Source organism: Enhydra lutris, unplaced genomic scaffold (genome assembly GCF_002288905.1).
Source record: "Enhydra lutris kenyoni isolate GAN:26980312 unplaced genomic scaffold, ASM228890v2 scaffoldscaffold20, whole genome shotgun sequence".
NCBI lineage: Eukaryota > Metazoa > Chordata > Mammalia > Carnivora > Mustelidae > Enhydra > Enhydra lutris.
Window position 1 is genome coordinate 25,013,667 of NW_019154104.1, and position 19,451 is coordinate 25,033,117.

A 19,451-nucleotide genomic window follows, 5' to 3' on the forward strand; every position below is an offset into this window, starting at 1 on the left:
TCTGTGGACATGGGGTTGGGGCAGGAAAACACAGTAAGATGAGTCCCTATATCCCCTCCCGCATGTCTACTCACAGGTGACGGTCTATTCTTTAGAGAATAGACCACAAGTCTATTCTCTAAAGAGGATAAAACAGAAGGCCTGAGTGTGAATTGGACTGAAACGTGGCACAGTAAGCGATTTCTACATACTGGATGCCGAGGAGCTCCTCGCCTCTAGCTCCCTTTCTTCCTCCAGCTCCCAGACCCCCGCCCCTCATCCCCAGCACCTTGGCTTGTACCCTCCAGACAGAAGACTGTAAGCCTCTCTCAATCTGATCAGCCAGAAGGATTCAGGGAACACGGGGTTCCCTGTGACACAACCCAGCAGGGTGCCCATCAGAGAGACTCCCCGCCAAGAAGTGCCCCCCCCCCCGCACCAGCCCGTGCTCCAAGCTCACAGAACACTTTTCAGTCCCCAACTCTTAATATGAGAAAACAATCAAGGACTATGAGCCAGCGAAACAAAGAAGGCTCTAACGTGAAAGCTCCAGACGCAACCAACCCACATAAACAAGGACGGCGTATGTAACAGACACACAGCACCCCCAACAGCTCTGTGCCCTTTGGCGTCCTGAGGCAGACCACATTATTATTACTTTCATTTTGAAAAGGAGGTGTTGGAGGAATAACGACATTGAGAAACTTGCTCAAGCTCACAGAGCAAGTGAGTGGCAGAGCCGGGATTCAAACCAGATCATTTGGCTCTGTGCTCTCAGATGGTGCCCTTCAAAGCACCCCCTGGGCTCTCACTGTCCACAGTTAATATTCCCAGTGTGTAGGAGAAGGTACTGCAACCCTGAAATAAAGGCTTCTTCAAAGAATAACAAATTGCTCTTGTAAATTAAAAATGTGGAAGATTAAAATGCAGAATATAAAACTGATGAAATCTCCCAGAAAGTAGAGCAAAAAGCAGTGGGGATGGAAAATCGAAAATTAAAGGATTAGTCCAGAAGGACCAATATCCAAATAAAAGGTGTTCTAGAAGATTAGAGAAAACCATGAGCAGAAATCACGATTAACAACAACAAAAAAAAAAACAAGAAAATTTCCCAGAACAGGCGGCCACAGTTCCAGAGGGAAATGTCTCACTAAGTGATCAGCATGGAGAGACCAGCACCCAGGCAGGCCACCCTGAAGTCTCAGGGCACTGGGGACAGAAAGAGGATCCCATAAGGTTCCAGAGAGAACAAAGCCGGTCACATAAAGGATCAAGAATGGCTTCACACTTCTCAACTGCCATGCTGGGAGCTAGAAGACAATGGAGCAGGACGCCTCAGTCGGTTAAGCTGCTGCCCAGGGTCCTGGGATTGAGTTTCACATCGGGCTCCTTGCTCGGCAGGGAGCCTGCTTCTCTCTCCACCTCTGCCTGCCACTCTGCCCACTTGTGTGCTCACTCGCTCTCTCTCGCTCTCTCTGACAAATTAATAAATAAATTTTAAAAATCTTAAAAAAAAAAAAACAATGGAGCAAGCCTCCACTTCCAAAGGAAAGTGATTTCCAACCTTGAATTTGATACCCAGCTAAACTAGCAATCAAGAGTCAGAAAAGAATAAATTCATTTTTCCATGGGCAAGTTCTCAGAAAGTTGGCCCCTCAGGCACACTTTCTTAGGAAGGATGTGCCCTTGTATTTAAGAAACTAAACCAGAAGAGGAAGACAGGAAATGAGAGGTCAAACCCAGGAAAGAGGTGGGGGGTGGGCCCAGGTGATGGAGATAGAGGGCCCAGGTGACAGCCAGGCCCCAGGTATGGAGGGTAATGAGTCCAGATTGGAGTAGATCAAAGGACCCTGATGTGCTCAAGAAGAGGAAACTGAGAGAGTTTATCTGATGCAACCAAACAAGTTGCGGGGATATCCAGAACACCAATAGAGTTTAGGGATGAATTAATAAGCACATATGCCAATAACAATGGACAATTCTAACTCCAAGGAAACCAAAAAGTAGAACAGGAAAGGAACAGTGATCATAAGTAACTACATGACTCAGCTCTGAATAGTGCCGGCCTAATGATGTTAACCTCAACTACTAATCTTCCAAAAGTATGATGAAAACATATCAGGCAGTTGAAAGGACAGGAAAGATCTGGGGTTAGAAGAGGTAAAGAGGAGAGCAATAGCCTTACCTTCCAAGTTGTAAATCAGAGCCCTGAACCAAATATCAAGACACTGTTTTTCATTCAAACCTTGGAAAACTAGAGTTACATATGATTTAGAAAAGGTGAGGTATAGGGAAACATGCTGAAGGTATGTGATACCACTGAATGTTTTAACAACCAAGAGAAGAGAATGTTTGAACAACCAAGAGAAGAGAAGGTGGGATTTTCACCAAAAAAATGTAAGGTTCAGATATGTACAGCTAGTCCACAGAAAGGAGACTAACATTAAAATCCCAGCTCTGCCAGATCCTGGAATCTACACTTTCGTGTCCACATTCACATATCCAACAGATAAACTCTGAATGCACGCAGAGCCTAGAACAGGAAGCTAGGCCCTGGGACACAGGGGTGGTCAGCATGGGCCCCAGTGCCCAACCCAGTGAGCCTTCTGGTTCATCAGGGCAAGCCAGGCCATCAACAAGCTGTCACTAATAACAAATCCCAGTACAGCAGTGCCCACCCAGGGCAAACACAGTCTATCAAGGGCAACTCTTGAATGATTCCTGGCCACCTCCTCTGCTCGCCCATCATCAGTCCTATGGCATCATGGCACCTTGTCCTCCACATCCACCACCCCCCACCAGCACATACCATTTCGTGGCACTTGCCCACAGCAATTCTGGGAACTTGACAGGCCATCGTCCAGGCTTGCCAACACCCTGCCACTGGGGCCCAAGGCTCTCAAGCTTTTTTTTTTTTTTTTTTTTTTTTTTTTTTTTTTGTTAATGATTTTATTTATTTATTTGACAGAGAGATCACAAGCAGGCAGAGAGGCAGGCAGAGAGAGAGGAGGAAGCAGGCTCCCCTAGACAGCAGAGAGCCCGATGCGGGGCTCGATCCCAGGACTCTGAGATCATGACCTGAGCCGAAGGCAGCGGCTTAACCCACTGAGCCACCCAGGCGCCCCAAGGCTCTCAAGCTTTGATTGCAAAGGTATCACTTTTTGTTTTGTTTTAGATCAGAGTCAAGCTCAAAAGCCAGACCAACCCTCCAAGGGAGAGTTCCACACAGTCTCTTGTGTACATGAAAGGAAAGTGAATCCCTTGTACAGACTAGCTCCCAGCAACTGCTGGTGGGACTGGAAGGCCACGGGAAGTCTCAGATGCCACAGTGACCTCCTCTGGGCCCCAGTGTCTGCATCTGTAGAGAGAACAGAACACTAATCTCACAGGTTACAGTAGAATTAAATGATAGAGTGAAGGTGACCGTGCTTTATAATCTGACACCGCCCTTATCACAACCCACAATGGGGAGGACAGGATGGTTTCCCATGGCTGCCTCTGGTTCTGCCATAATTCAAGGTTACAGAGATTTCATATTGTCAAGCTCTTAAAATGGGATCCTTGTCTCTAATCTTCTTAACTCTGCCCTTGGGAATCACTAGTTGGGGGTCATCAGTCAGGAATTTAGACTTGATTTTGTCAGTGTGAAGAACCTGGTAGGTACATGACCACGAACAGCTGAGTCGCTGAGTCCCCTCAGATAAGGCTCAGTACCCAAGGCTGGCTACCTTCTTGCCCAACATCCTTCAGCCTGGTCCAGCTCTCTTCCAGGGTTCCAAGTCAACTGTGCCCTCCATAGCCAACTGGGCCTGGAGCCAGCATTCACCAAGTCTCTCCCCTACGCCAAACCAAAGTCCCATCAGTGCTCCCTCTTCATACCCCATCCCCCAACTTATTCCAACCTCCCAGACTTAAACTTCTGATTCCTGGTTCTATGACTTGTTAGCTCAGTAGCTTGGCATTGTTGCTCAGCCTTAGTGTTTTGGGGACATATAATAATGCCCATTATGGGGGCTGTTTGGAAGGCAAATACAGTGTCTAGCAAGTGGCCAGCCCCCCGCCATATTCCCCATAATCACAACATCAATGCCCTATAACCAACGAAGACAATCCTTGATTTAGTTGATCTTTACACAACCTGTACTCAATATGACACACTTTACAACAACAACACACCAAATTATCCTGTTACTCAAGTCAGGTCTTCACGAAGACAGTCTGACAAGGAAGGGGCCGAGCCACAGCACAGGGGAGGCCTTTAGCTATACCACCTTCCCTTCTTCATGGTACCACATTTCAGAAATTACTGGAACATATGATTGCATTTCATCCTTGTTTTGTAAAAATAAGTAGAAACAGAAAAGAAGAAAGTGTCATTATCAGTGATTATTGCTGGTTTCATACTTAATACCACGGAGAAGAACAACTTTAAGTTGGTGGGGGGCAGGGGGGGTGCCCTTCAACTAAGAAGGAAAGGGAAAATGGGTAAAATGGTAGAACACAATATGGCGGCCTTCAATCATGCTCCAACCGTGAGGCTTGATGAGGACTTTTCTTTCATTCTCTGGGAACTTAAGTTCCTCATAACTTGTATGTCTAGCCTTGGACTTTGAACGGTACCAACAAATCACAACTGCCCACAAGCCAATACCCTACGGATGTTCTCTTGTTTTCTAAATAGACATCAACGTTTCATGTGAAGTAGACGACTGTTTCAAGGCACCGGGACTGGACCTACTCTTGGGTAACAGCATTTCCAGGGTTCATGTAGCTCAACCCTAAAGAACACGAGACTTAGAAGGGAGGTGTCACAGTTGCCAGAATGTGTTGGATCCCAGCACGGGTGGGTACCTAGAGGCCGCTGTGATGTCACCCTCTTCATGCCCCAGCCATCCATACCATCCAGGCGCCAGAGCAGAGATCGATCTTCATGTCATTGTCCCCAGGGTCATTCACAGCCCTGTGTGTATCTCAGATCACACCATGCCTGTGGATTCCTGGCTGGAATTCCTGCAAGCCCAGGCCAGCGCCCTCTCCTGTCCCCTCGAACCCTGTTCTCCTGCCCTCTGCCAGGGAGCCTCAGCCAAGTGGTGGCAGCCCTGTGGCCAGAGCCCCGGTCTCTGCGCTCCCGGCTCGGGCTCCATGCCACCACCTGGGTGTCCACCGGGCTTGACAGCCAGTTGTAATTCATTTGTGTGCTAGTTTCCTATTGTTGCTATGACAAGTTACCGGATACTTAGTGGCTTCAAACAACATAAATTTATTACCTTTGGAGATGGGCTTGATGGGCTAAAATTGAAATTATCGGCAGGACTGTGCTCCTTCTGGAGATGCTTGGGGGAGAAGCCATCTCCTTCTCTTCTCCAGCTTCCAGAAGCTGCCTGCACTCTCCCGCTCACGGCCCCTTCTAGCATCAGCATCGCTATGACCCTAATCGGCTTCCCCTGTCACCTCTCCTCTCTCTCTCTGAGCCTCCTCCTTCCCTAAGGATGCTTGAGATTAATGGGACCCAGCTGGGTAATCCAGGATTATCCCATCTCAACATCTTTCAAGTAACCACATCTGTGAAGTCCCTCTGCCAAGTGAAATAACATATCAGAACACAGTGGACAGTTCTGAAGACCTGGTCCCCAGGAAGTGCTCGCAGAGGAAAGATACATGCACCCCTCTGGGGGACCTAGTCGTGGGGGGCCCCCGGGGGCCCAGAGGCGGCGGCCGTGATTTCCACCCAGATGGGTGCAGGCAGGGTTCAGGGAGGCTGCTCTAAGCCGGGTCATGGTCCTTCTCTGCAGGAGTCATGTACAGGGTCAAGGGCGGGTGCAGCTGGGGCTGGCTCGTTCCAGGAAGGGCAGGAGAAGTGAGGGAGACCCAGAGCACATAGCACCGCTTCTTCCTGCAGGCCAAGAGCATCTTCTACCAAGACACAGAAATCTCCGGGCCTGCAGGGATGAAATGGGATCAGAGGTGCCGGAAGTAGGAAAACAGTGGTCCCGGTGACCGAGGAGGAGGATGTTGGCCAAAGCAGGCAAGCACGGAAAAGTGAGAGGGGAGAGCCACTTCGGGCCCGGGACCAACGCGGGATGGGAGGGAGGATGAGTGGGGGATGCCCAGGGCGGGCTAAACTACCGCACCAGCAAACTGGCAGGTCATCGCCGTGCCCCCTCCCCACCCCCCGTCCCAGTTCCCAGCTAGAAGGCCTCAGAACCCTGCTTTTTAAGTATGTCATACCATAGAGGATTGAAAATAGTTTAAAAGAGGAGAGGGATATAAATATCGCCAAGGTTCCTGCCTGCGTGGAGCGCCCCCCAGGAGAGGGAGGCAGGAGTGGGGCATGACATCATCGGAGCCCTAAAGGTCCTTCCAGTGAGACCTCCAGTTCTGCAAGACCGGACAAGTGACTCTAGGGCTTTCTGCAGATTCCCCAGATCCTCCCAGGCTTATCCCCGTCCTCGTCTGGGGGACTTGGGCTCTAATCGCCCATACAGTGGATCACAGGGCTCCAGAAGGGCCAGATGAAAAGGGAATTGTCAGGGGCACAGGCTACTTCTGGGGCCCATTTCCCTATATGCCCCGCACCCCAACCATGGCCACGGTTCTCCCCAAGAGCCCCCACCTCACCCACCACCATACACTCCCCTACTCCCTGGTTGCACACAAGATACAGATCTGCAATTACAGACTTTTCCCCGTCCTCCCAGGACCCCCACCCTTCAGGTTGGATTGGACCTCCCCTCCCCCCCATACTCCTGCAGCACCCACCGAGCACCCTCAGTCCTAGCGTGCTTCATGTTAGCCTCATGATATCCACCTCCTCTGTGTCCTGGGGACACACCAGCTCCCAGGATTTCAGGATTCCAGCAATCCCGGGACTGAGGCTTGGCTGAATGGCCAGGCTCACAGAGGGCATGTGGTTTTGTAAGGCCGGAACCCTCCTCGGCGGGCATGATCAACCTTCTAGAAACAAGGCTGGGCCTGTTACACATGGAACAACCATCATCCGCTGTGGTCATCAGGGCATCAACCACTGGTCAAGTGCCAGGTCTGGGTTCGAGGCCCCTGCCAGCCCACAGAAAGCCCTCTGGATTCCCACATCCCATAGAGTAAATAACCAAACAGTAAATATTTCCGGTTTGGGGGGTACTTCCTTGTCACGACGCCTCAACTGCCCTGGGAGGGCAGAAGCAGCTGTGGACATTAGGCAAACAAATGAGCACAGCTGTGTTCCAATAAAACTTTATTCACAAAAACAGGCAGTGGGCGAGATTCAGCCTGCAAACCAGAGTTTGCCACCTGCCCCCACCCCCGGCCCCGCTCTGATAGAAAACAACTGATGAAAGGCCAGGAGACAGGCCTGTGAGGGGAAAAAACCCACAAGGAGTCTTTAAACCCACACTTGTGATTTTTGATGCCGCCTCTAATTCCTTCTGTGATTGACACAATCTACCACTGGGTAAAAAGAAAAAAAAAAGACACACAGGGAGGGGGTGGGAGAAATCAGAGAAGGTCTCTATGGGAACAGGGAGTTCATTTTTAATGGTTTAATCACTAAAAAGACAATTACTTTCTTTTTCTCACTTCCCCTCTGGAGCAGGGCGGGCGAGACCTCTGGCTGGTCAGGCGGGAGGACTGTGCCCTGGGCCTCAGCTGTTCCAGGCAAAAATTAAATGCCAGAGTGTTCCACAGGTCAGGGAGGGCACTTAATGCAATCTGGGCCTCTTCGGCTAAGGGCCGCCTCCCCGGAGCGCTCCGTGGAGTCAGAAGTTCTGCCCCTCCCGTGAGGCTCGGCGGCCGGCGGCTCTGGGCTGCTCCGCTGGAGTCAAGGCCAAGCAGGAGCCGGGACCGCTAGTAAGTAACCCTGTGATCACACCTCTTCCTAGCTCTGCCGCCAACTGACTGGGGGGCCCCCTCGGTACGGACTTCCATCCCACCTGGTCCCTGAACGCTCTCGGTCCTCAGCATAAATGTGACATGGGTGACGGCAGGATCCCCTCATTCGCCCTGACTGTGGACGGGTCACTCCACCCACCCGGGGAACCTCCAACTGTGCCCAGCTGGTTCGGAGCAGGCGTCCCAGACCTGCCCTGGGCTCTTCATAGAAGCTGTAACGGATCAGCCGAGAACAGACCAAAAACGCACACCGTATACAGTGTTCTACTTCTATAACGAGCTTATCAACTGCAACCTTTTCTACAAGGGACCCTCAGTGGGGTGAGTGTCTAGCACTTAACACTGAAAAGAATCCAGGAGGGAGCCCGCTGTTGCATGCTGGCCGCCCAAGCGTGCCAAGGACTGGAACTCAGGTGCCTTTACGGGGACATGCTCCATCCAGGCCATGCCACTCCTCACACCACCTTCCAGGGGGCCCATTTGAGTCCAGGAGTTCAGCCATCTTGTTTTGCAATGAGGAAACTGAGACACGGCCAGGGGAAGAGATTTCCCAGGATCCCATAGCAAGTTAGTGACAAAGCCAGGACTCGGGCTCAGGGTGTCAACCTCCAGGTCCTGGCTATGGCTTCCCCAGCTGCACAAAATGCTCCAACCAGAAAGGCCCCTGGAGAAGAATCCACACCCCAAGTGAGGGTTAGAGCCGGGACTGGAACATGGTCTTTGAGGGAGGCAAAACCCAGCGTTAACTCAAAGCCTGTGGCCTGACTCCAGCAGGGAGCCTGGAAAAAATGTTCTCCATGAGCACTTACTCCTTTAGAACCAAGCACACAGACCTGGGCTGGGACTTTATAGGTAGCAGTTCTTAGAGGCCTGGAAACCTCTGCATTTGATTTTCTTTGTTTTCACACAGAAACTTCCAGCACATTTGCTGTGCTCTCCAGGAGCCGGGTGCGGTATAAGCAGGAACGATTCCTCCTTGCTGCACGGTAACTTTGACCACGGTGGCATCCCTGATCTGTCTGCTGTTTGCACAGAAGGTCTCCAGGTAGGGGGATAAGAGCCAGGAGGGGAGGGTGTGGGGGGCTGGGAGCCAGTAGGGAGCTGTGGGAGGGGAGGCTGGTTGGCATCTCAAACATGACCACAGAGGACCTCGCACGCCAGACTAAGGGGCTTGGCCTTGATCCCATAAGCCAGTGCGGCCCAGCATTTTTCACATCGTGACGTCCGTGGACCATGATGCTATCATCCTGGGGTGGACTCAGGGGCTGCCTCAGCCCGCAGGTTGGTCATGGAGACCCACGGAGGAGCTTGGGAGGGGCACGTGTGGGGTGGCTAAGTGGTAGATGCATGGGAAGAAGTGACGCAAGGCCCTGAGCCATAAAGACGTGACCACAGAGTCCAGGCGAGCACGGGAAGGCCGACTCCTGGACCCGAGCCAACGCAATAAGAGAAGGGGGCAGAGAACATGGCAAGGGCTGATCTTTTTAACCACACAGGCACTGTCCTGCCCAGAGCCTGCCTTCAGGCTCTCCCAACTGTCCTTCTTCTGACGCTATGAACTGTGAAACGGGGATTTCACACCATCACGTTTCTGCTTAGCCCCCACGGCTGGACCCCAACGCCCCTCCTCTGCAAGGCCTGCCCAGCTCCCAGCCCTGAGGCCACCAGCTCCTCCCTTGGGCACCCATCATACTTGACTCACGGAGCTAGTATGACAGGATACGTGGGCTCAGTGGGTCCTGGGTTCACAACCCAGCTCCACTTAGAAGCCCATGACTGTGGGCAAGTCCCATCCGAAACAAGCACCCCCCCCCAAAGGCCTGTGGGAAACCTTAAGGAGGCAGCTAGCACCGTGCCCGGCACCACCTCAGTTCCAAGGGCCCCAAACCTCAGTCCTGTTTGTCAACCCTGGGCAGTATGGCTTCCCAGCCCATCTGACTGAGGGAGACACTGAGGCAGGGGTGGGGACACAGCTCGGGGACGACCAGCCAGCAGGGACCAGCTGGCAGCGGCGGACGCTCCCCCCCGCCCCACCGCCAGAGCAGGCCTGGGCTCACCGAACTCCAGCCACCCCCACCCCCACCCCGGCTCTGGGGACCAGGGCTTGACCAAACCACTCTAAAGCAGAAAGGTCAAGGTTCACAGCATCAGAAGGAACAAGGCACCAGACGGCCAGAAGCAGGACACTGGAGTCCCAGCCTGCTTTGTGCTGCTCTAACGGCAGGAACAAGGACCAGTGACATTCCTTGTTGTCCGCACACTGCTATAAGCTTTGCACACATTTGCCCAACAGAACAGGAAAGTCCGGGGAATTCTGAGGATGGTGGAGGCTTCCGACCTGAACAGGAGTGTCTTCCAAACTCCCAACAACCCAGCCAACCTTGGACCTACAGTCAGACCTGGTGGAGCACTCAGCGGGACCCTGAGGCCAAGTCAAAGGGGGAGGGGGGGAGGAGTGGAGGGACAGGGGAGGGGCGGGGGTGGGCAGGGAACAGCCAAAGCAGCCTCGTTGCAGGAAAAGCACCGAAGCGCTGGCCACGCACAGCCAGGCCAAGAACTAAGGCACAGACAGTCCACCGACCACCTCAGACCTCAGGGCTACCCCACAAAGCTCCAGGGAAGTGGGACCACCGGGCAGGGGGGTGGGGCACGGCTCTGCTCTCTCCTCTCTGAAAAGGTCAACTGCCTGGACTACCTCCGATTCCCTGAAGGAGTCCCCGTGACGGTGGCAGAGGCAGCCTGGGCCCAGAGAGACACCTGTGCTCTCCACCAGAGCGCCCTTTTAGGAGCCATCAGAGCAAACGTATCCACGAGGACTTCATCGGCTCCTACGGCAGCAACAGCAAGCTCAGGGACAGGCCTCTCGGGAGAGACCATGCTTTCTGCTGGGCTCACCCGGCTCTCCAAAGACAGGCCCGGAAGTCTTCATTCCAGTGGTCCGCGGGGGGCGGGGGTGATCGGGTGACATCGCAGTCATAGCTGCTCGAACTCCAGAACCCCACAGTTCAGGGCCATGGACAAAGGCTTCAAGGGGCAAATGAGAGGAGGTCAACAGACCTCCAAGTCAAATTTGAAATAAAGATACGGAGAAAGATGTAAACATACAGGTATACTACTGAGCCATTCTTCCCTGAAACGCAGTGTCCTCCAGCCTGAGATTGTGGGGCAAGCCCCTGGTCCCAGGACCACAAGAGTCAAAGCCTTGTGAAAAGAACAGGATGCCTGCCCAGAACAGCAGCCACCACCTGCAGACGGAGGCTGGGCATCCTTGGTCCCTAAGATTACAGATTCATGAAATCCCACAGTACCCGGCCTCCCATCACCACGACAACTGCAGGCTACCTGTGCTCTAAGCAAGCACACAGCTTTATTCAAAACACAGCCCTTCTGCCTGGACTCTCCCTGCTTCCCTTGCCTACCACCCACGCGGAGTTCAGATGACAAGGTCCCCCACCCTGCCTGTGGCCAGCAGAGCTGGCCATCCACATATGTCCAGGCCCAGTGACACTGGCCAGCTGGTCTGGGCAGATGCTCAAAGCACGGCCAAGCAGAGCCTTCTGGATTTGGCCCTTTGGCTGGGGCTTTCTGAGGACCACGGAGATGGGGAGAGAAGATCTCCACGAAGCATCCAGTCCAAAGACAGGGAAGCCCAAGAAGAAAGGGACAGAAGGTGGATTCCTGCCCCTGACATCAGCAAAGCCACGACAGGCACTTCTACCACGCAAACACCTCCCCCCCAGGACAAACCGCTTCACAATAATGCCGACCTGCAAACAACACACTGTCCCCTCACCGATGAGCAGCCCCACGAAAAGGGATGCACCCATCGGACAGAAGGAACAGGAGCCATGTGTCGCCTGGGCCCAGGGCTGAGACATGCATATGTGCCCACAACCGGGGAGCTTTTTCGAGGGGTGAAAATGTTCCAAACCTGGACTGTTGGCAGGTTTCCCCCATTCTGTCGAGTTGCTAAACATTACTGCATTGTAAACTTAAGGCAAGTGAATTTATGGTATGGAAATTATACTTTAACAAAGCAGTCTACAAAAGTTCTTAAAAAACACAGGCAAGAACACGGATCAAGTACAGAGCAAAGCAAGTCTGTGCAAAAGAGGGTGTATCGTAGTCTTCCATTTTATAGGAAGTTCTACAGGCAAAGTTATAGTGATAAAGCCCAGAATAGTAGCTGCGTGGGTGGGGAGGGGCAGGGGAGGGAGTCACTGCCCGGGGAAGGGAGACGAGGCATCCATCCAGGGCACTGGAAATCATCTACATCTTGATATGGACGGTGACTACCTGGGATATCCATGGGTAGAACTTTGTTGGCCCAGCACCGAAGAGCCAGGCACATTTTCTACACATACATAACCATACAGAAGATGTACGCATAATATAGACACAAATCTAAAAGCTTATCTTTTTAAATGGCAAAGCCCACGGATGCTCACATGGTACCTGACATTGCCTAAAGGGGAAGGACAGTTTGCTCACTGGGAGCTGAGGGGAGAACCCATTCAGGGACCTCCTACCCAACCTTCAGGACCCATCTCGAATCGCCCCATGGAGTGAAGCCCTCTCTCAGAGTTCCAGGTGTAACTGCTCGCACTGCTGAGCATTCCGCCATGAAAGTCAATCCCCTTTACGCTGGGAGCTGGGCTTTGAGGAATGCAGGGAGCTGCTGCATTAAAAATTGGTTAGCATGCGTTTATTAAACACCCACTGATTGCCTAACACACACACACGTGCCCACATGCACACGCACGCATGCACGCACACACACACACACACACACACACACACACATACACAGCACGACCGCCCAAACCACATGCCATCTCAGCAAGAAATGCTAATTCCCACCCCCAAATAGGATGTCAGTTCTGGGGCAACAGGATCCAGACACCAGGCTTGTTATCAGAAGGGATCATTTGCAACATCTCCAGCCTGATCCTCCTCCTCTTACACAAATCACAGCCAGAAGGGTGGGGGGAGCCCAGAGCAAACTCCGTTTCCAGTGGACACTGCACTGGGCTTCCCTCACCCCACCGGAGCTCACCTTTCCTAGCCCTGTCCTTGCGTAGCCTAGGGGTGGAGCAGGTCCACACGACTCCCAGGAAACATTCTGTCAGGTGCAATGTTTAAATATGACTGCCTGGCCATCCCCACCCTCCCTACCCCCAGGCCACCTCGGGCAGTAAAGGCAGGTACCCGGTAGGGGGGCACCCACCGCCCCATCCTCTCTCTGTCCAGGGCTCCCAGCTCTCTCTGCAGCGCCCCCAACCTTGGAATCTCTGGAAACCCAAGTCTGCCCAGAAAACTTAGAAAGAAACTTCCCTGCCCAGCCAGGTCTCTGTGCCTGCGAGGCCGGAAGTGGAACTCTGTCTCGTTCTGCAAAGCCCACGGATGAAAAGGGGCTAGAAATACACCTCCGCGAACAGCAGCTTTCTTTGGGTAGGCGGGTGGGTGCGTGGGTTAGACGGTGGTTGTGGGTAACTTTTTCCCTTTAAATATTGTGCTTTCCGAGTTTCCACCATGAATAAACTCTTGAAAGATTAATACACTTCGCGTGTGGCGGGAGCCACCCCCAGCCCCGGTCGGACGCGCCGGCCTCCCGAGTTTCTCTTTCACCTTGTCGAGGTAGCCGCGGGTCCCAGCGTCCAGCGTCCGGCGGGCGGGGCCTCTCGCCCCCTCCCCACTGGAGCCCGCGGCTGGGCCGCTCCCTGCGGCAAGTGGCTGGCCGGGAGCTGAGCCCGCCCAGCCCCCGGATCCGCGCCCCCGGCCCTGGTCCCCAGCCCACCCCCTCAGGCGCCGCCCCCCGGTCCATTCCCGTAGCCTCACAGGCACTTGGGAGGTGTGCAAGCTCACGCGCGCGCGCACACACAAACGCAGTCGCACTTTCTCCTCCCTCCCGGACCTGGGCCACAGCCCCCAAGAGCCCACACGTTCAAACTTGGCCAAACTCGCAGCAGCGGCTGCAGGGGAGTCGTGACGACCCCCGCCAAAGAAAGCCAGACCCCCGACACACACACGCACGTGTGCCGCCCCACCCCCTGGGCGACCGCGAATCTGGCCGGGCGGCCCCGTGGGGGCCTGGGGGGGGGGCGGGGGGCGGCCGTCTCTGCCCCCTCCCCGCCAGCGGGCGACCCGAGCGGGGTCAGGCGGGGCCAGGAGGTGGCGCCGGGCGGCGCTGTCCCGGGCGGGAGCGGCGCCGGGGCTCCCGGGGCCACCCGACCGGGCGTCTCTCCCCGTGGTTGGGGGGGGGGGGGGGGGGCGTGCTGGGGCGCCTTACCTTGCAGGTTCTGGACGCGGATGTCGCTGATCTGCCCTATGAGCTCCTCGCGTTGGAACCAGTCCCACTCGTGCGCAGCCATGAAGCGCGGGCGGCGGGCCGGGGCGCCGGAGCCGGGCGCGGGCGGCGGGCGGAGAGCCTGGCGGGCGAGGACGCCGCGGAGCCGGAGCGGCGGCGGCGGCTGGCGGCAGCGGGGGGGCGGGCGCGCGGTCGGGCCGCCCCCGCCGCGGGCGGGCAGCGGGCGGGCGCGGGGCGGCGGGTGCGGGGCGCCCGGCTGGCGCTCACTCCCCCATCCGGGGGCGGGGGCCCCGGGGGGCGAGGGGCGGGGCGGGGCGGGACGGGGGGGGGAGGAGGAGGGAGGCTGGGCTCGGGCCGGTTTCTTTTTCCCCCCCCCGGGGTGTTTGTTGGGTGGATTGTTGGGTTGCAAACGGGAGGTGATGAGGCGCGGGGTCCCGGCCCCCAGATTGTGATGTCTCAGGGGGCGGTGGGCGGGGCGACGCCGGCTTGGGTGAGCCCTCGGGTCCCAGAGCCTGTCGGGGAGGGCACGCCCCCTCCCACCCAGCTCCCGGGGCCTCAGCTCACCCCTGTCCGGGGTACAAACCCCTGCAGACGCCCCACCACCTCAGGTCCCCTGCCTCCTCACAATTCCGAGAGGCCATCTCTGCGGAAGACAGGGGCCCGGGCCGAGGCCAGGAGCCCCTGTTGGCACCTGGGGTAGCGGCGAGCACCTGGGTAGGGGCGAACGAAAGCAGAGATGGAGTCAGGGGCAGTCTCTCCTCTGCCTCCAGACTGGGGAGCTCGAGCGAGAGGACTTCTCTCCGGGCTTAGAAACCTTTTCCTTGGGGATCCGGTCCGGAGATGACCCCAGATTCTGGGGAGGGAAGAAGCAGCCCGAGACCCCACCCCCACCCCGGGCAGTCCCAGGCCCCTGAATCTCCGAGTGACCCTTTCTGGGGCTTTTCTGAAAATGAGTATGGGCCTTCTGGGTGGGTGGGTGGGTGGGTGGGGGTGTGTGTGTGGGTGGGGGTGTGTGTGTGTGTGTGTGTGTGTGTGTGGGGGGGGGGCGGTTCTTCACTGTTTCTTTTAACTCTTGAGAGTTGCAGGATCTTAATCTTGTTTGGGGCTGGCTACTACATCAGGGAAGGTTAACTGGTTTCCCGAACACAAAAAGTGAGGTCCTGGGATCTTGGAATTTACTCAAGGCTGAAGAATGAGTTAGGGACGTGAGATCCAAGCCCCTGGCTCAGTACTTTGACCTTCCCTTGAGTGCTGGGACAGGCTCTCCCCGCCCGGCTCCACACAGAATGGCTTATATATGGGGTAGTCCAAAAAATAAAAAATAAAAAATTGTGGGCAGGTCTCCCTGAGCATTTAAATACAGGTTGAGTTGTGTTCCTCATTGCCATGTTCATGCTACTGAACCACTAGAAACTCATATAGACGGGCTACTTCCTCAGTAGCTAATAACTATGCGGCCCCTACTGGTGAACAGACCCTGTGCCCCTAAGATGAATGAATCTACGATCAGACTCAGATTCCTGGAGGGGAGGGGGGACATGACAACCAAGAAACCAAATAATACACATGGAAATGATTTCCAGAACAGAGAAAATGCACTGGGGTAGGTGCAGAGATGGGGAAGGGGTCCAGGGAGATCTCAGGGGGACTGACCTTGGAGCTGAACCCGGAGGATGAAGGGAGCCCCCACCGGGAAAGCGACTTGGGCAGGGTCCGTGGACACAGGCCCCAGGATGGCGTCCTGTGTGCCACCGGTTTCTAGACGCCAGGGGCATAATCAGGGATGGGACACTGCAGCCCAGTGAGCTGACCATAACAGTAGGGAAGTTTCACTGGAGGGTAAACAGGAGTATAATGTCAAGCTCTGCATTGCTTTTTCTTTCTCTTGTTCTGTTTGCCAAGTTTCTCACCATGAGCAAGTATTTTTATAATCAGGCAGAAAACAGAAAACCAACAAGTTCTCCTTTAACCTCTCAAGACTCTGTATTTCCAGGCTCTCCTCATCTGCGGCTCAACATGCCCAATGGAGGCCAGTGAAGCCAACGGGGGGCTCCTAGGTGCCTGGGTGCAGGCCCTGGGGCTCGAGGCAGGCGCTGCCTTCTCCTTCACTGGGTCTGAAAACGCCTGTTCATTTCACACTCGGGGGAGCAGGGCCGCTTCTGTGTCCTCCAGAGCTGGGTGCCAGTAGCCAGACATCCCTTGGTTTGACCCCATCTGCTAGCCGTCTCCCGTTTTTATGCTTCAGTTTATTTTCCATAATTGCTGTGGAGAGGGGAGTGAGGCTGAAAATCATTTTCTTTACAAAGCAAAGAGCCAAGAAAATCAGCTTCCTTCTGCATTGAGAAGAGGGTCTCAGGGAGCAGAAGGCTTTAAACAAGGTGGTGCGGATGGCAGGGGCAGGGATGGGCCCTTTTTTGGGACACAAAGACGACTGCCCTGTGAATGGAAGGCTGCATCATTGGAGGAACGTTGTGGGGACGGTAACAACGCCCTGGCAGAGAGGGGCCAGATCACCATTGATGGAGCACCAACCGTGTACTAAATGTCAGTGCAGAGGAATTCTTTGTACCAAGGCGTAGAGAATTTTAGGTGGTTAAGATGGAGCAGGAACCCAAGTTGGCACAAAGCATAAGGCTAGCCCCTAGCAGGTACCTGAATATTCACTGAGCTAATGTGTCAGTATCACTCCTCTTTCCTTCATTCTCCCTGAACTCTGGCCGTCCCGGACTGGTCCCTGTGTCACCTCCTTGCCCATCAATCCTGGTTTTATGCTTTTCTACCTAGGATGTGGAAAACAGAGGTCTGGCCACAGCCCACTAACCCCTAGGCCTCTACTTATTCTGTTCCCTTTGAAATGCCCTTCCCCTCCCCTGTTCCCTGCACTTTCCCTTCACCCAGCACACCACCGCTAACTCATGTTCATCCCAAGAGGACCTCCTCAAAAACCCCTAAGCCCAGCTGAGTGCCCATCTTCTATGAGTCCCATAATATTCAGTACAAGCTCATGATACCCCATGAACCCCATCTTAACACGTTACATTATAATTGGGTATACTTGGTGGTTTCCCGCCGAAGCTGAAGTACTTGAGAACACGGCTGTCTCATGACTTTGTCTATCTGAGCACTAGCACAGTGCCTGGCACAGAGGGAGTTCTCAATATTGAGTGGGTGGATGATTGAAGAATTCATTATAGGCCTGAACTCACAAAGCAAGGACCAAATGACAAATGGTTGATCCCCATGTCCTGGACCCAAGTGAACTTCTGGAGTGGCCGTCAAAGCAATGTTCACATACTGGCAATGGGCAAAGCCGGGCCCCAAGCAAAGACCACACTGTACCTTCTTTGGGTGTATACAGCCTCCTGGTTCTGGAAGTCCAGCGGGGAGAGAAGGGCATGTGACTTCCATGGGGGTTTTTAGGCTGTTTGCCCTCTTGCCTGAATTAACAGTACTATTTTTCTTTCACACTTTTATTTTTGGGAAGGAAAAGTACTCTGCCTGAAGGCTTGGCTTCCTGGGAGTTTCCAGAAACGGATTTTCTAGAAATTGCCCAATTCCATTAGAATCTGTGCCATTGTTTAAAACTGACTTCTGCCAAGTGAAAGGACATGGCATCAGAGAATCTCAAAGAATCCCTCATGGGACCTCAGAGATCAAGTCCAACATCCCTCCCTATGTAGGGACTTTTAAAACATCTGGCCCAGTTATCTTCTTGCCTCTGTTTATGGGGACGGATGACTTCATGCAGATGATCTGGACAGGAGGTTTGCAGGTCTGCATCCCAGACCCACTTTGGGAAAGAATGAAGACAACGGAGATAACCCCAGTGTCCCCACCAGCCCCCTGCAGGAAAGCGGTATGAGGGTCGCAGCCAGTGGGAACCTGCCCTCTCCGGTCATGATCCCATATTTGTGTGTGACACTTGAGGCTTGAATAGCCCCTGAATAGCCCTTGAATAGCCCTGAATGGCTGGTGCCAGCCAGTCTTCCTAAAAATGTCATGAGGCCAACAAAGCAGGCTCATTTTTTGGTGGGGCTTAAAGCTGTTCAGATACTTGCCCAAGGTCACAAAGTAAAGCAAAAGGAGACTTGAACTGTCCTTCTCACTGCCTGCCCGTGTCCATCCCAAGTACAGCTGGACTTATGCTGTGGACCGAACACATAGCAGTTTGGTATTAGTCATATGTACTTATATATTGTCTTGTTTATTTGACATTTTAAAAAAAGACAGCTCATCAGCATGTAAAAACTGTTGGGGAGGGGCACCTGGGTGGCTCAGTCTGTTAAGCATCTGCCTTCGGCTCAGGTCATGATCTTGGGGTCCAGGGATCAAGCCCCGCCTCTGGCTTCCGGCTTGGCGGAAAGCCCGCTTCTCCCTCTACTCTCCACTCATGCTCTCTCTCTCACTCGCTACCTGTCTCTCTCCCTCTCAGATAAATAAATAAAATTTTGAAAAAAAAAAAAAAAAAACTGTTGGGAAGTCCAGTTAAGAGGCTGTAGTGGATCCCAGCTAGACTCACCGATGATGATTCACAAAGACCCAGACCACTTCCTGGGCTGGGGCAGGCGGGGTCTGCATTATGATGTCACAAGGCTGCCCTGTAGCATGAACAGCCCCACCCTCATTTATGCACTTAATAAACATTGGTCGAATATCTACCCATGGCCTGGCCCTGCGCCAGGACCCAACTGTGGACAAGACCCAGAATCTGCTTACGAGGGGTGGGGGGGTCCCTGCTCAGGGGTTTGGACTTTGTCCTAAGAGGAGCCTTTGGAGGATTCTCACGGGTCAGCTTGTCCCTTCTGTTGTGGTGTGGAGGGAGGGTCGGAGGTGTGGGACAGGAGCCCAGGGAACAGTCCATCTCAGCGAGGCAGTGAGGTGGCCATGGCCATGGAGGCAGCTGTTCAGAGGTGGAGGTGACAGCACCCACCCGAGGATGGCCCAGAACAGCGCAGCACCTGTCTGTGCGCTGGACACATAGTAGGTGCTCAGTAAGGGTTGGCGGTGTGTATGAGTGAACAAATTATATTGAAACCCACCAAGCAGTAATTCTTAAAACTTTTGGAGCCCCGGCTCCCCTAAAGAAGGTCTCCCCGTGCCTTAGGAATGCCAGGTGTCTACCTATCTACTGATTTTTTTCCTGTTAAATATTCCCACTGATTGCTCCCTGGCCCCGGGGAATCCTGCAGTACATGACGCAAAGGCTGGTGGCAGAGAGAGAGCCTGAGAAATGGGAAGAGTCAGGCTCAAGCAAAAAGGAGGGAAGGTGTGTGGGGTG

The 19,451-nt window shown here is 54.1% G+C and overlaps 1 protein-coding gene across 1 annotated transcript in view; it reads right to left on the minus strand.

Moving 5' to 3' along the window:
* The window catches only part of LOC111148644 (calmin), a 106,681-nt gene extending 92,444 nt beyond the window's left edge, over positions 1-14,237 (minus strand). Inside the window, exon 1 of the mRNA XM_022505395.1 lies at positions 14,156-14,237. Coding sequence (XP_022361103.1) covers positions 14,156-14,237 — 82 coding nt within the window. The remainder of the gene's footprint in view (positions 1-14,155) is intronic.
* Positions 14,238-19,451: the final 5,214 nt, after the last annotated feature.